We start from the raw sequence: 15,739 nt of genomic DNA, 5'->3' as shown, positions 1-15,739 counted from the left end.
AAATGGACAGAGACATTAAAAGGTTTACATTATTTTGCTAAGACTTGTCAACAATTGAACTACCCTATAAACCCAACAAATAGAAATAAATCTTTTTCCCAGTTTTACTTCCATACATCTAAAATTTAAAATTTTAACTCAGCAACTTAGAGAATTCTTGTTATTGTATTGTGACAATGGTTACATTTGTTTGAAATTATCAAATTTCAGTTGTGAAATGTAAATTATCACACTTTTAAACTTTTGTTATTTATTATCATTATTTTTTGCTGTTTACATTCATTTATGTAAGCTAATAATCCTTGTTACCTGCTTCTTAATTACATATTTACTTAGTATTTCTTCATGTCTTTCGTAGGGAGAAATATCATGAACTGCAATTTTAGAAGTTTGCATACTTTCTGCTTTCCTTGCTTTTTTATTTCATTAGTTCATTAAGAATGAATTTCATTAACAATGGTTCCTTAGTTACACTTTAATTTCTCCCAGTTGATTCACATACTAACAACTTAGTTATTAATTTGTGTAGAAGATAACAGGGTGGTAGTGAAAAATAATTAGAAAAATGGAATCTCGATTTTCACTATTTGCAAACTAAATTAAAAAAAAATTTAACTGACAGGAGTACAAGACCTAGTACACATATGAATGAGGTTATATTGATCAGATGTCTTCCTTTAATTCATTTTTATAATATAAGACCATACCAACATATAATGAAAACATATGTAGCAATTAAAATACTTTCATAAGATTGCATAAAACAAAATGGCATGTAAGGTACCATATATTTCTACAATCTATCTTGCCACCATCCTTATACATCACTTAAAAGAAAGCTGTAATTTTCTCATCACACGGAAAAAAATCACCTATTTCTTCTGTATCCATGCCAGAAAAATCATACTGCTTAGTTTTCCTCATTCAATTCCTTCCTCAAAGGAAGGCAGAATTGTTCAGTCTGTTTTCCTGACAACCATTGACTGTAGCTTCAGAGGGATTTAATATCCAATGAACTTCATGGGAAAAGTGATGGTCTGAAATTGTGCTTTTGTGCTCATTCTAGCTCTCAAACTTAGCCACTTTGATATCCTTAAAGTTATTATTTGTAAATTCAAATTGTTGATTACTTTGCTTTTTTAATGTACCCCAAAGAGTTCTAGCTAGTATTCACTTCCCTCCTCACTATCAGGAAAATGACTCATAATTTTCCTAAATATTCACACTGGAATATAAGCTTCCTATGTTTTGCTTAATCAAGTTTAATTCCATGTTACAATCATTTGATTTCATGTATGGAACATATAAAAAGTCAATAATAAGATAACTTAGATCAAAATAATATAGCTAATTCTTCAAATACATGCACGTTTGACTGGGTGGTGAGAGATTTCAGCTAATATTTCTCAGATAATACATGTCCCTATTCAACATGGCCAATCAAATCTGAAATTATGGAATTTTAAAAACCACAGCAGCATATACACGAACAAGCTTACATTTATTTTAAATGAAAATAGATTCTTACGATACCATATTAAAGACTATGGAAGAGTGATACAACACATTTTGCATATCAAAATAACATTTCTAACACTTTCAACAATGGAAAACCACACATTTATTTGAACAAAAACTTTATTAGGATCAACAAAAATATCAGAGACTGTGAAAATTTTTGGTTCTTCAGAATCCTTAATAGATAATTTAGAGCTAGATAAACCAATGGTCTCACCTATGTGATTTTGAAACTGCTAATATAGTTTTATAAAAAGAAATCTTATTAATAATCTAACTATATCTTATTTTAAATTGACAGATACTTGAAAAAATAACTAGAGTTCAATTCTTTGATGGTTTTCGTCAACTGGCATTCCTTCAGAATTTCAGTAACTGTAATTTCCAGAATTATAGATATTTTTGTATTGTCATCACATAATTTGTTCCTGCTGTCTAGGCATTATATAGTTGGAGTCATAAAAGACCAGAATTCCAAACTGGAGAAGGCTGATTGTATTGCATGAATTAGTGTCCAACTATCACCAGAATCTCAATAGTTACAATAAATTCCTTTGTTTGAAATTTAGACTAATAGTACACATATCTGGCATTGGTGGTGGTGGGGTGAGTGAAGGATGTTGGCTTTATGGATTGTAGTGATCCACATAGAATCATTATATTGGATGGTAGTACTGCAATTAAATGTTTTCCAAATAAATAGGTAATCAAGATGTTGAAAGCAACACCAAAGTATCATTATTCTCTACAAAACCAAAGAGGGTAATTTTTCATTTCAAGTTTATATATAGCTTCTTTTGTTACAATAGGAAAATTGGCAGCGGGATTAAAATATATTAGTTCCATTTCAGGTTGGGAATTGAATTACCATCAAGTAGGAAATACAATGGGATTGCAGGCTCTGCGTTAACACTTTTGAATTTCTTGGCTCACTGATTGGAATCTGCAATACCCTTGATAATACTGGCAGGAGTAGATGCTTTATAACATTGAACAGCTGAAATGAGAGAGGACCAGACAAATTAAATTAAGAGGCGTAAAATGCGGTGAGAATAAAAACAATTTAAGATGGTGAAAACAGGTGCCAACTGACATTTCCTCCATATTCGGTTGCACTTTCTTTGTTCTTTGTATGATTAGCAGCTAGGTTGAATTACAGCAGATTTAATGCTGTGACCCTTATGGATTCCCATAAAGAAAAAAAATAAGCAGGAACTTATTTTTTAGCAGTGAAATACTCAGCAATAATTGAACTCTGTGGATAACAGAATATGCTAGTTGGAATTAAAAAAGCAACACCATAGTAATATAATTTACATTCACAATCTGATTTTATATTACTTATTCTAAAATTAATTAATCTAGAATCCATCTTAGAGCAAGGTGGTAAATAAATATCATATACTTAAAATTTTCAGGGGAATGAATTTTTAAAAATTGCTTCTAACTTATGTACAGTAGTTTATCATGCAAATTACAGAAATAAATGATCATTTTTTATTATTTATGTAAGCACTTTCTGATTTTCAAATAGAAATTAAAGTGGAAAACTGATTTGAGTATACAGAACTTTAGTTTACTTGTTCATTAGTTTACTGTCATCACTTCCTTTATACATGTGTGATTTAGTTTGCAAAGCAGGGAATATGTCTTGGTTAGGTTTAAAAGCATGATGCAATTAAATGATCTGATCACAAAATCTTTCTGTTTTATTGTACCTTGACATAAGGTTTTGTCATTGGTGCTGGATGTAATGAAAATTTCCAAGCTTTTCAAAACTTCTTAGGATGATATTACAACAGATGTTTTCACCTTTTTTCAGGTCATGGAACCAGCTAGCTAAAAATAATTCCTGAAACTCCTGATTAAGAAACCAAAATAAATGAATAAATAAACAAAATAAATAAATAACTGCAGTGGAATGAATTTGTATTGTGCACCCTTAGTTTCTTGGAAGCCTGTTAAGCTCTTGTACAACTCTAGAGTTCTGCAGAAGTTAGTTATAAAAACCTTGCATTATAAATCCTAATGCACCAGATTTGTTCTTATGAAATTATATCTAAAGATTAATTTCAATTACTGCCTAGATAGCTATATTTTAATTGCTATTTCAAGTTTGCTTCTCTTTAAATAAGCACTATCATTTTAGAACACAGTGGGGTTATAAAAAATGACAAATCAGTTTTAAAAGAGATCCTTAGATAATCAACCCTTGATTCTAACTGATGTCAATATCATTTTCTTGGCAACTCTATGGAAATTGCCTAACATGGCAATTGTACCAAAAGAATGGGAATTGTACCAAAGCAAGAGAATATTTTCAGGTAACATCATCATCAGTGCTAGCAAGAAAATGTCTGCAAGAAAGCAACCAAGCTCAGAGAGCACCAAGGACTCCAGTCTGTGAATTGTCTTCACTATTTACCTCTAAAGCAATCTCTCATCCTAATGAAGCCATTAATCAGGCCTATTATTCACCGACATAGGATGAAAAAATATAACTTAAACATTTTCTACGTTTAAGCAAAAGAGAGGTGGAGTTGCATTATGAATAGAATTCTTTATTGGCCAAGTGTGGTTGGACACACAAGGAATTTGTCTCGGTGCAAAATGTCACTACAGCTCTACAGAAATATACAAAATCAAGGATGAAAACTTCCTACAATCCACATGGGTCAATATAAAAGGAAAAAAATGACATTCCTACAGGAGTATACCATAGGCCACCCAACCAAGCAGAAGAAATAGATGAATTCTTTGCTAATCAATTAACAAAAGGTATGTAAGAAACATGCTCCTGTAATAATGAGAGACTTTTAACTATCCTGATATCAACTGGGAGGCAAACTTTGCAGTAAGTGAAAGATCAAACAGATTCCTAACCAACCTAGCAGGCAACTTTGTCATCCAAAAGGTAAAGGCGGGAACTAGAGGAAAAGCTATACTGGATATAGGGAGAATATATACCATATATTGGATGCAGTCATTGGTATATATTCTCCCTATATACCAATGACTGCATCTCAAATGATCCATCTGTTAAAATACTGAAGTTTGCAGATGATACAACAGTGATTGGTCTCATTCGAGACAATGACGAATCCACACACAGACAGGAGGTTATGCAACTTGCCTCGTGGTGTAACCAGAACAATCTGGAACTGAACATACTCAAAATCAAAGAAATGGTGGTAGACTTTAGGAGAAACCCTCCCACACTACCACCTCTTACAATACTAGACAATACGGTATCAACAGTAGAGACCTTCAAATTTATAGATTCTATCATATCACAAGACCTAAAATGGACACCTAACATCAAAAACGTCATCAAAAAAGCACAACAAAGAATGTCCTTTTTCCACCAACTCAGAAAACTCAAACTGCCTAAGGAGCTGCTTATCCAGTTCTACAGAGGAATTATTGACTCTGTCATCTGGACCTCTTTAATTGTCTGGTTTGATTCTGCAGCCCAACAAGATGGACACAGATTTCAGAGAGTAATTAGGACTGCAGAAAAAAACAATTACTACCAGACACAAGGACAGTTTTCCCCTGAAAGCCATCACTCTGCTAAACAAATAATTCCCTCAACACTGTCCAACTATTTACAAAGTCTGCACTACTATTACTATTGATCTTCTCATCACTCCTTATCACCCATACCCTCCCACTTGTGACTGTATGACTGTAACTTTGTCGCTTTTATCTTTTACGATTTATATTTTTGTTTCCTAGTATGATTTGATTGCTTATTGTATCCTATGACTATTAAGTATTGTACCTTATGATTCTTGACTGTTAACGAATGTATCTTTACTTTTATGTACACTGAGAGCATTTGCAAGACAAATTCCTTGTGTGTCCAATCACACTTGGTTAATAAACTATTCTATTCTATTCTATTCTATTCTATTCTATTCTATTCTATTCTATTCTATTCTATTCTATTCTATTCTATTCTAAATGGCCCTATTAGAGAAGTGATAGAGGCAGGGATAGAAGGAAGTTGCTTGAACCTTGGGCAAGAGTGACATCATATTGCAATTCAATATAATGCAAACATAAGCAACAGAATATAATACAATCAGTGTACTAAACTTTAAAAGAGCTAATTGTAACTGAGAGTGAGCATAAACAAAATTTCATGGAAATTTCCTAAAGGGGAAAACAACTTAAGAAGCATGGGAAACACTGAAAAATATTATAAAAGCCCATCCCAAGAAAAAAAGAAAAACAAAAAATCCAAGAAGCATGATCACACAAAGATCTCTTTGAAATCTGAAAGACAAAATGGATGAACAGAAAAAAATGAAAAGGACATATAACTAAAGCAGAATATCAGCAGATAGTTTTAATCTGCAAAGATGAAGTCAGGAAAGCAAAGGCTTAGAAGGAACAAAGACTTGTAACCAAAGTAAAAAATAATTTCTTTCAACAAATAAATAACAAAAAATAATTGGTTCACTAAAAAGAGAAGACGGCAAGGAAGTAACAGGCAGTAGAGAAAAAGTAGAGCTGCTTAAGTCATTCTTTGCATCAGTTTTCATGCAAAAAGAAACCATAGCCCAACTTATCAAAACATAACTGTAAAAAACTAGAAATAGAAATTAAAATAACCAAGAAAATGATAAGAGAACACCTGTCTGGCCTTGATGAGTTTAAATAACTGGGATCTGATGGATTACATCCCAGAGTTCTGAAGGAGCTGGCAGATGTTATCTCAAAACCACTGCACCATATCTTTAAAAAAATCATGGAGCTCCAGGGAACTATCAGAGGATTGGAAAAGAGTGAATGTGGTTCCCATCTTCAAAAAAGAAAAAAAACAGACACAGGAAACTACAGACCAATCAGCCTTACCTGGGAAGATATTGAAAAATAAAAATAAAAAAATAGATCTGTAAATAACTTGAAACAAATGAAGTTATAATTAGTAGCCAGCACACGGTTGTTAAAAACAGATCATGCCAAACCAATCATATTTCATTTTTTGATAAAGTGACTAAATTAATAGTGAAATTCTGTGGACCTAGTATACAGTACTAGTAGACCTAGTATAGACATTAGCATTTGATAAAGTAGACCACAATATACTTCTAAAGTAGAAAACTGTGGTATAGACCAGCGGTCACCACTGGTGGGCCGTGGAAAAATTTTGGTGGGCCGCAGAAGAAATGGCCCCCAAAAGCAATTAATCTGGGTCGCGCAGTTCTCTCGCCTTCCGGCTCGAGGGACCCCGGAGTGAGGTCCCTGAGATGCACGTGCCAACCAGCTCCCACACACGGCGGCAGTGGTGGCAACAATTAGTTCCCACACTCCCAGCACCGTTAACTCTCTCCATTAGCTTTGAATTGCTCCCGCCTCTCTTTTCTCCCCCCCCCGTGCCCACGTAGAGCCGTGCGTAGCTTTCAGCTCTTCCAGCCCTCGCTGCCTCTCTCAACATTGAAGCCTCAGAGATGCAGGCAAAGCCACCGCAGTAGTGCCCTAAGTTGCCTTAGCATGCTCGGTTAGTTAAGAATTGCCCTACTCAGAGAAGGAGGTGCTGGAGGAGGAGGAAGGGGCAGTAGTGGAGAAGCAAGCAACTCAGGGTGCTACTGCTGCGGTGGCTTTGCCTGCATTTCTGAGGCTTTGATATTGGGAGAGGCAGCGAGGGCTAGAAAAGCAGAGAGCTGCGCACATCTCCATCTCCCTTTCCTTTCCTGCCTGTACATGGGCACAGGGAAAGGGGGGAGGAAAGAGAGCTGGGAGCAATTCAAAGCTAGAGAACTAATGGGAAGAGCTGACAGCGGGCACTGGGGGAGGGGATTGTTGTTGCTGCCGCCGTCATGTGTGGGAGCGTGCATCTCGGACCTGAGCCGGGAGGTACGGGAACTGCAAGTGGGAGCATTTGGTGGTTTTTAAGATCTTCTGGAACGCAGTAGATTGGTGTTTTGTAGGTCTCAGTGAAAGAGTGAGTTTTGTTTCATCTCTTTTCCTCCCCTTGTAATGCAAGAGATGCTTTCTTTCTCTCTCCCCCCTCCCCCACCCCCAAATAATCACTGGCTGTGGCTGGGTTTGGCAGCGAAGTGCTAAAGTGAGCAAAGTGCCCCAGGGACACCTTTCCTTGCCTGTCTCCAGGTGAGGCTGGAAGAACTACCCCCCCCAGCTTTTTCTCGGCTGCAGATCTGAGCTCTCTCAATCCTCCACCTGGCATCTGAAAAGCTCTTCTGTCTCTTTGGAAGGTGCAGGTGGGGGGAGGCTTCCAGCCTGGAACGTTTTGTTATTATGCATTTACGTTGTTGTTATAATTAAATAGGTGTGTGTGCATGATTTTTATATTAAATATACATATACACATATACACATGCATGCATGCATGCATACATACATACATACATACATACATACATATATTTGTTTTCTTAAGTTTTTGCGGGTACTTACATGTATGGTATTCAGTTTTGTTCGGGTATTTTCCCACGTTATTATAGTTGTGCTTTTAAAGTTGTAGCAACGTTTCAGCAGAATCTCATCTGCCATCATCAGGCTTCTGTATTGTGTTCGTCTGTGAGTCAGACTTCTACAGTGGTTTCAGTTTTAAATTAGGGGCTAGCCTACTGCTGTGCCAGAATGTTTTTTTCTTCATCCTGATTGGTTGGGAGTCTTGGTCTGTGTTTATTGGTCTTGGAGTTTGCTGTGTTCTGCTTGATTGGTGTTTCTAATATCTTCTTTAAAGTTGTAGTAACGTTTCGGCAGAATCTCATCTGCCATTATCAGGCTTCTGTATGCACAATCTGCACTAAAAGCCTCCAATACAGGAACACAATGTTGCCAGCCAACCAAGACAAAAAAAGCCACAAAACAGACAGAAGATATTAGAAACACCGACCAAGACTCCCAACCAACTTTAAAAGAACAATTACAATGACGTGGGAAAATACCCGAACAAAGCCGAATGCCATACATGTAAGTACCCGCGAAAACTTAAGAAAACATATATATAATAAATATAATATAATATAATATAATATAATATAATAAATATAATATAATATAATAAATATAATATAATATAATATAATATAATATAATATAATATAATATAATATAATATAATTAATATAATATAATATAATATAATATAATATAATATAATATAATATAATATAATATAATATAATATAATATAATAATTATATTAAATATATTAACTTTTGAAAAAAAATCGTATTAGTGGTCCTCAGAATTTAAAAGTATGAATTTGGTGGGCCCTGAGATCCAAAAGGTTGGCGACCCCTGATAAAGACAGAATGACAACCAGATGGATTTTTAAGTGACAAAACATATTCCATGAGTGCTCCTTAATAGTACTACATCTACATGGAGAGAAGCAAGCAGGGGGTAGATACCAAAAGGTTCCGTCTTAGGGTCAGTACTCTTCAATATCTTCATACATAACTTAGATAAGACATATAGTAGAACTCATCAAATTTGCAGACGATACTAAGCTGGCAGACATCGTAGATGAAACCTGGCTCAAAATAATAACAGAGGAATCTTGGGAGTCCTAGTGGACAATCACTTAAACATGAGCCAGCAATACGCAGAAGCAGCCAAAAAAGTTAATACAATCCTTGGTTGTATAAAGAGGCATAGAATCAAAATCACATGAAGTATTAGTACTGCTTTAGTAAGGTCAAGTAATACTTGATCACCACTCTACAAAAAAGTTGTTGAGATTTTGGAAAAAGTGCAAAGAACAACTAAGATGATTAAGGGCCTGGAGACAAAAACATATCAAGAACGATTGCAGGAATTGGGTATGGCCAGTCTAGAGAAAAGAAGGTGTGACATGATAGCAGTATTCCAGCATTTGAGGGGCTGCGACAAAGAAGGGGGGGGGGTCAACTTATTTTTCAAAGAACCAGAAGGCCAGACAAGCAACAATGGATGGAAACTAATCAAGGAGAACAGCAACCTGGAATTAAGGAGAAACTTCCTAACAGTGAGGATAATTAATAAGTGCAACAGCTTGCCTTCAGAAGCTGTAGCAGCTTTATTATTGGAGGTTTTTAATAAAAGAATGGACAGCCCTCTATCTGAAATGGTATAGGGTCTCCTGCTTGTGCAGGGAGTTGGACTAGAAGACCTCCAAAGTCCCTTCCAGCTCTATTCTGATTGATTGATTTAAATGACTCTTTACTATTGATTCTAAGATAAATCTGAAATAGCTGGAGTGTTTATAGATACCAAGCAGAGCAAGAATTCTAGCACTCAAACCTACAGCTGTTAAAAAGAAAGCTTAAGAGGAAAAAACAACTAAAGGATCTTTGCTTGCCCTTCAAAAGGTAATACAGTCTAAGTCTACCACTATTTATAGTAAGTGTAAATGAACTATAGGTACACATAAGCTTGCATATGTTTGTTCTAAATAACTATCATACTTAGTTCATTTGCCAAAATAAATGATTTCTGAATATAGCTAAACCACAATTTATTCTTTTAGCAGGAATCAAAATTCATTAAGAGATAGAATCTCACTCTTATTATTATTACAAATATATTGTTGTTACCTCATACATTGTAAATTTATTACACAAGACAAATCAATGGGTCAAACTCAAATATTTCTTGTTAATGTTTTATTAGTGTACTTTTTTCCAAGCTCCTTTGTTGGACAAACATAATGGAAACTCCAAATAAAAATTTAGAGTTTTCAGTTGTTCAGAACAAGAGAACTATAGCATTCCATTTCACCCATTTTTTTTGTTAAAGAACATATTGATAGAACCATTAGGCACGCAGTTGACACATATTATACAATTTTATGCACATGTCACTTATATATCTTCTACATATTGATGTGCTCTTAAAGATTTTTCTCCTTGCAAAGTAAGAACTATGCTTTTTTGAGCATAGAAAAAAATTTCAAGGAGTGACAAACCAGACTTTTAAAACAAGTCCTTAGATAAGCCAACACAGCAGCAATAACTGAATATTATACATTATTAATATAGTTTACCCTTGATCTCAAAACCTTGAAAGTGTTTTTACAATTATTCAAATACACATGCATTACATGAAAATATTGCACTAAAGTTAGAATTGAGAGTGGAATTCCTATTTTATTTTTTTAAATGATTACACTTTCTGGTAGCATTAAAATTGTTTAGTTGTAGCAACACCAGAAACAGAAGCTTGAGGATGAACTATATAAATATTCAACCTTACTATCCATTCTCTTAAATTAAGGCTAAATAAGTGCATTTGTTGGACAATGGCACGTTTATTTTCAGAGGCTAGCTGTAGCTTTCACAGGTTGGGATGTGTGTGACTAATTATGTGCAACAATAATGTAAATTGTATGGATGCTTTAAAGGGTATAAAATGATGTGAGTTAATTATAATAATTTATTAGGGCAATGTATATAACGTGTTATCTCCCTATAGGCTCATTTGAAATTAAATACAGATGACAAAACACTATGGTACAATAACTATGAACATAAAAGGCATATTGTGTTTCCTTAATGCAAAGATTTATTGGCTAAGAAATAAATTTCTAAAGTCAACTACTAAGAATAATCCTAAAACCTAGAGATGATATTCATGGATAAGAGATACATTCTATTTTACTGACAGAGATCTGTCCATTTGTATTTTAAACCTGGGATAATCAACAAGAATTAATTCAAGTTCAAGTAAGAAATCAAAGGAAAGTTCTAATTTGTCTCCCATTGGGCTTCCTTTGTCCGATAGTCTATGTAGATTCTGGTTGCCCACCACTTGAAAAATCAACTGCCTGGAACACAAGGACATTTAGAGGTCAATAGACCTGTTGAGAGAATGAAAGTTTAAATTTCAGGGGTAATTTAAAGGACCCAATATTCCTTTAGCTAAAATGCAAAGACCACCAGAATGCCAGGACCAAGTTTAACCATAGAAGTACTGGTGTCCTATTTTTTCTATGTAAATTTTTTTTTGTTTTTAAAAATAGAAACATTTATATATCTAAATCTCATTATAATTTGTATAGCCAAACTATTTTTATCTTTTCATTAAGAAATGGGAAAAAAGAGAAAACAAAAAATCAGAAATGTATTAAAGAAGGCCAACTATTATCTATATTTAGAAGCATGGAGCATAATAGACAGGAAATGATACTTCACGTATTTTATCTTAAACTGTCCTGCTACCATTAAAATGTATTACACATATAGTATATAGTTCTATAATAATATTTTTTGTAAAAAGCCACAGTTGCAATTTAGCAAATTGCAATTTACATGCTTATTATAATAAACATGTAAAAAATTCTTTTTCAGTTTGGTCAGTACTAAGCAAGCTTCATATTGTTGAAACAATGCTGCTCCTTTCATCTTTCGTTTATTTTGAAGCTAAAGATTATTTTCTTCTGACTATAAATAGCAACGTCAGTTACAAGATCTTTGCAAATACAGTAGTATTCACACTCAAAAAACATTTCTTCAAAAGAAATGAACCAAATATTTTTAATAAAAATGTTCAATATCAGACTAGTACATTAATATAGTAGTTTGGCTATTCTTAGGGATTTAAACATCTTTTTAAATAGATGACATAATATATTATTTTGAAGTTGAAACAAATAAACTGTACTTTCTTGATAGTTTCAGGGATTCTTGATAAGAAAAAAATAAATAAGAAAAAAAAAGTAAATTCAAGTCCAAACAATTCATTCATAATTAGACATTATGTTGGAAGTCAAGAAAACAGATGGGGCATTCCATGTAGAAAAGATTTATTAAAATTTATAATATGCAAAAAAATATTAAAAGCTATGATAATGCTGTTTATATTCCTTCATATATATATATATATTATATTCAGGAACTTGCTGTTTTTGCAGATAACTGTTTAGGAAGTCCGTAAGATTTTTATATCAGTAACAACTCATTTTAGTAATTTACCAGCTGAAGTGAATTTAAGGTCAAATTTAAGAGTGATTTAAGGTCAAATAGGACAATTTTTTAAAAGAAATTTCTAAAGTAAAAAGCATAGTACTTTTGTTTGTTTCTTTCCCAATGTCCCACATTATTAATAAGGAAATAAATTTACTAACTCTTGGTCTAATTTTAAATATTGTTTTGAGCCGTCTCATTTAAAAGTTGTATGTACCCTTGAAAGGACTAATTTGAAGAATATATCAAGACCCTTAAACCTATTTTTTCCTAACCTATTTCACTGAATAGTAAAACTTGAATAAAGTGTTTCTTAATAAGTTCATAAAGGTTTTCTACATATTAAACAATTTGGAAAAATAATTTGAAAGCACAGATTTTTTTTAATAACCATTTGTCTACTAAACTTCTCATGCTAGTCCAACTTCTGCAGAGCTAGGGAATATTCATAATACAAATCAAATCACACTTGGTTCTCACATTGCACAATCTCCTAGTTGCAAGAAAAGCAGTCAAGTCCTCTATTTCTATCCTAGAAGTTGTGCTTTACTTTAATCAATGTACCCAATGTAGCATTTTTCATTGTTGGCAATCACAATCTATAAGATTTGGAAGAGACAGAGATTTTCACAGCAGACTAGTAATCTTCTCATGTTACATAAAGATACACCAAATCATTTAAAACACCTGAATCCAGTTCATGATAATGGTTGCATTAGTGATGAAATGAGAAGAACCACATTTTCATGTATATATTAATTATCTAATGTAAGATTCTAAAAGATTGGTGTGAGAATAAAACACCATGAGTTAAAACTTGAGTTTTAAGCCCCAGAGAACATGCCCAGGTTTTGAGCAAATTTTTACAGTAGGAGTGTCACCTTTTCTGTAAATAAGATGATTGTGTAGATTGTAGTTTGTTTTTATATATCTGCATCTGCTTCGAACGTGAATGCAATTTTTTGAAGAGATCATGGAATCCATACTCTGAAAATAAGGTTTCCAAGAAGCCCTCCAGGAAAACATATACCATTCTCTTATTTAGCTGAGTATGCTGGAACATTTCAAAGACTCGGAGAATGCCTTTTCTTGTTGTCTCAGCACCAAGGATATGCTTCAACTCATCTATAGAAACCACACAAAAAAAAAACTTCAGTAGAAGCTTTATCTTCATTTTCACAAAAACATTAATTGAATGAACTTCTGATTATAAATTATTAAAAATACTGTTTAAAATGGATTCCATAAAAAGTTTAATATTACATTCAAGAAAGATTACTTTTTATATAAGTATTATTTCTCAAATTGTTTTATAAAACATCATTTATATGGCGGGAAAACAAGGCTGAATTTAATTATTACATTTGATGGTATTTCCTATCTCTCTTCAAGAAGTAATTTATTTTAATACATTCCACGTACCAGGCATTACTCCCAGCAGTTTTGTTTTTGCAGCAATTCGTGTTCGCATTCTGATTGCATTATCTCTGTGTGGAACAGTTTCAGCTAAAATGCCATTTGGCCAAAAGGCATCTCTAGAAGGAGACAAATATATTTATTAAAATGACTATCATTTTAGAATTACAATATCTGAAATAGTGCTGTTACCAAATGCATCTTGCCTATGACAGATTTGTATGAAATAAATGCACAGCACTTGAATGGTTTTTTTCTTCTTGATAAATGTATGTGTATTATCAGGCTAAGCTTTTGAGTGATTTACTGAATTTATAATGTTTTTGGCATTATACCTATGACTGTATTCCAGCTTGTAAGGTGTAGCCCAATAAAACAATATTAAGCTCAGCAATCAGTAAAATCTAGCTAGGTGGTAGATGCAAAGTTACATACACTCTCTCCTCATTTACACTCTCTTTCCAAAGACTGGTTATTACATGAACAGATAACTGTGATAAGGAGACTGCAAAGATCATTGGTTGCTGCTACTTCATTCAATAAAATTCTATCCTAGAGTATCCTGTGTGTGACATTTCTACCTCTTTTGCCTCTTCACAGGCAGATTAACTGCTTAAAAAGCCAACTCTTCCTGAGCTGCCTTTTTCAGCAGCATAATGCTTCTCAATTAAAACTGCAAATTAACAGGCTCATCTTTATGACTTTAACTTATAGAACCCTCTGGGCAGCTGCTGCTATTGCCTGAAACTAACCAGACATTGATCAGTTTCACATTGAAGACTTTTGTAGTCAGGTACCAGAAATTTAGTGATAAATGCATACATTGACTAGAAAATGATTTTTAAATTACTATATTTATGAATGTTGCATTTGTGAATGTTGCTAACCAATGTAGTTACCAAATGAGGAGTGATTGTACAGCTATCCCATTTAATCAGAAGCAAAAGCTTTTTGGGACTTCCGGTTTGAAGGGCTTCGGTGACAGACAGGAATCCGCGATTGTGCGCAGTTTCTGCCTGGGCTTGCCGCTGGAGCGCCCCGAGCCGGCTGGCTTCGGGGCTAAGCCACCCCGTAGAGGTGGTGAAGAAGGGGGAGACTGCCAGCAGGGTCAAGGAGAGCCGCATCTCTCCTCCTCAGCTGGCCAAACTCCCTTTCCCGAAGGCAGTAGGAGCGGCGGTCAGAAATGGCCACCTCAAAGAAGTACTCAACCGGAAAAGAAAGTGCAGGAGGAAGATAAGAAGTGAAAGTTTTGGCTGACCGGGTTAAGCTGAAAAAACAATTAAGGTACCCTGGAATTTAAATTTTACAAAAGATAACACTGCTCCCAAAGAAGGTCGGAAGCAGCAAAAGAAAGTGAAAAGGGAAAGGTTTTTTTTTCTCTTCTCTCTCCTTCCTTACATTGACAATTAAGAATAAGAAATTGGAAAAATCCGCTTTGGCATCAATAGGCAATTAAGCTGAAAATATAACTAAATGCCAAAAGGACAATAAAGATTTCTGGACATTAAAAACTTTTTCTTTTATAAGCAGGAAGGGAGAGGAAAAGAATAAGGGCAGGATCTGGAGGGAGGAGACTGCCTGGATTTCAAAAGAATCTAAAGTAAAACTTCAACAAGACTTCCAAAAGATACATTTTAACAGATTTTGCAACTAAATAGTAACCCCAGGAAGAGAAAGTGTAAAAAGAAACAGCTGTGCGTATTTGGACAGTCTGGTGACTTTTGGATTTTTGGTTATTATAGTTGAATGACTAAAATCAATTGGGTGGTTGTTTAAATTGTTTTACAATGGCATCACTTCTGGATGAATTGAAAATGGAACTTAAAAAATACAAAGAAGAGGCACAAGAAGGGAAGGGCTCTTTTAGCTTTGTTTTTCAATTC

At 34.1% G+C, this 15,739-nt stretch overlaps 1 protein-coding gene across 16 annotated transcripts in view; it reads right to left on the bottom strand.

Moving 5' to 3' along the window:
- Window positions 1-10,127: 10,127 nt before the first annotated feature.
- SNX13 (sorting nexin 13) overlaps window positions 10,128-15,739 on the bottom strand; it is a 109,144-nt gene continuing 103,532 nt past the window's right edge. For 13 of the 16 annotated variants that reach the window (XM_087946015.1, XM_087946022.1, XM_087946017.1 and 10 more), the window contains 3 exons: window positions 13,863-13,975; window positions 13,322-13,565; window positions 10,128-11,335 (listed from right to left, as the gene is read on the bottom strand). In XM_087946015.1, coding sequence (XP_087802141.1) covers window positions 11,320-11,335; window positions 13,322-13,565; window positions 13,863-13,975 — 373 coding nt within the window. In that variant the 3' untranslated portion in view covers window positions 10,128-11,319. Of the gene's footprint in view, window positions 11,336-12,263; window positions 13,566-13,862; window positions 13,976-15,739 lie in introns of those variants that run through there. The other 3 variants (XM_087946018.1, XM_087946009.1, XM_026678019.2) reach the window with 1 other exon arrangement.

Source organism: Notechis scutatus, chromosome Z, assembly GCF_049901735.1.
Source record: "Notechis scutatus isolate UNSWTSFEM ecotype Mainland chromosome Z, rNotScu1.2, whole genome shotgun sequence".
NCBI lineage: Eukaryota > Metazoa > Chordata > Lepidosauria > Squamata > Elapidae > Notechis > Notechis scutatus.
Note: the sequence above shows the minus strand (reverse complement) of the source record. Positions and strands in the feature narration are given on the sequence as shown.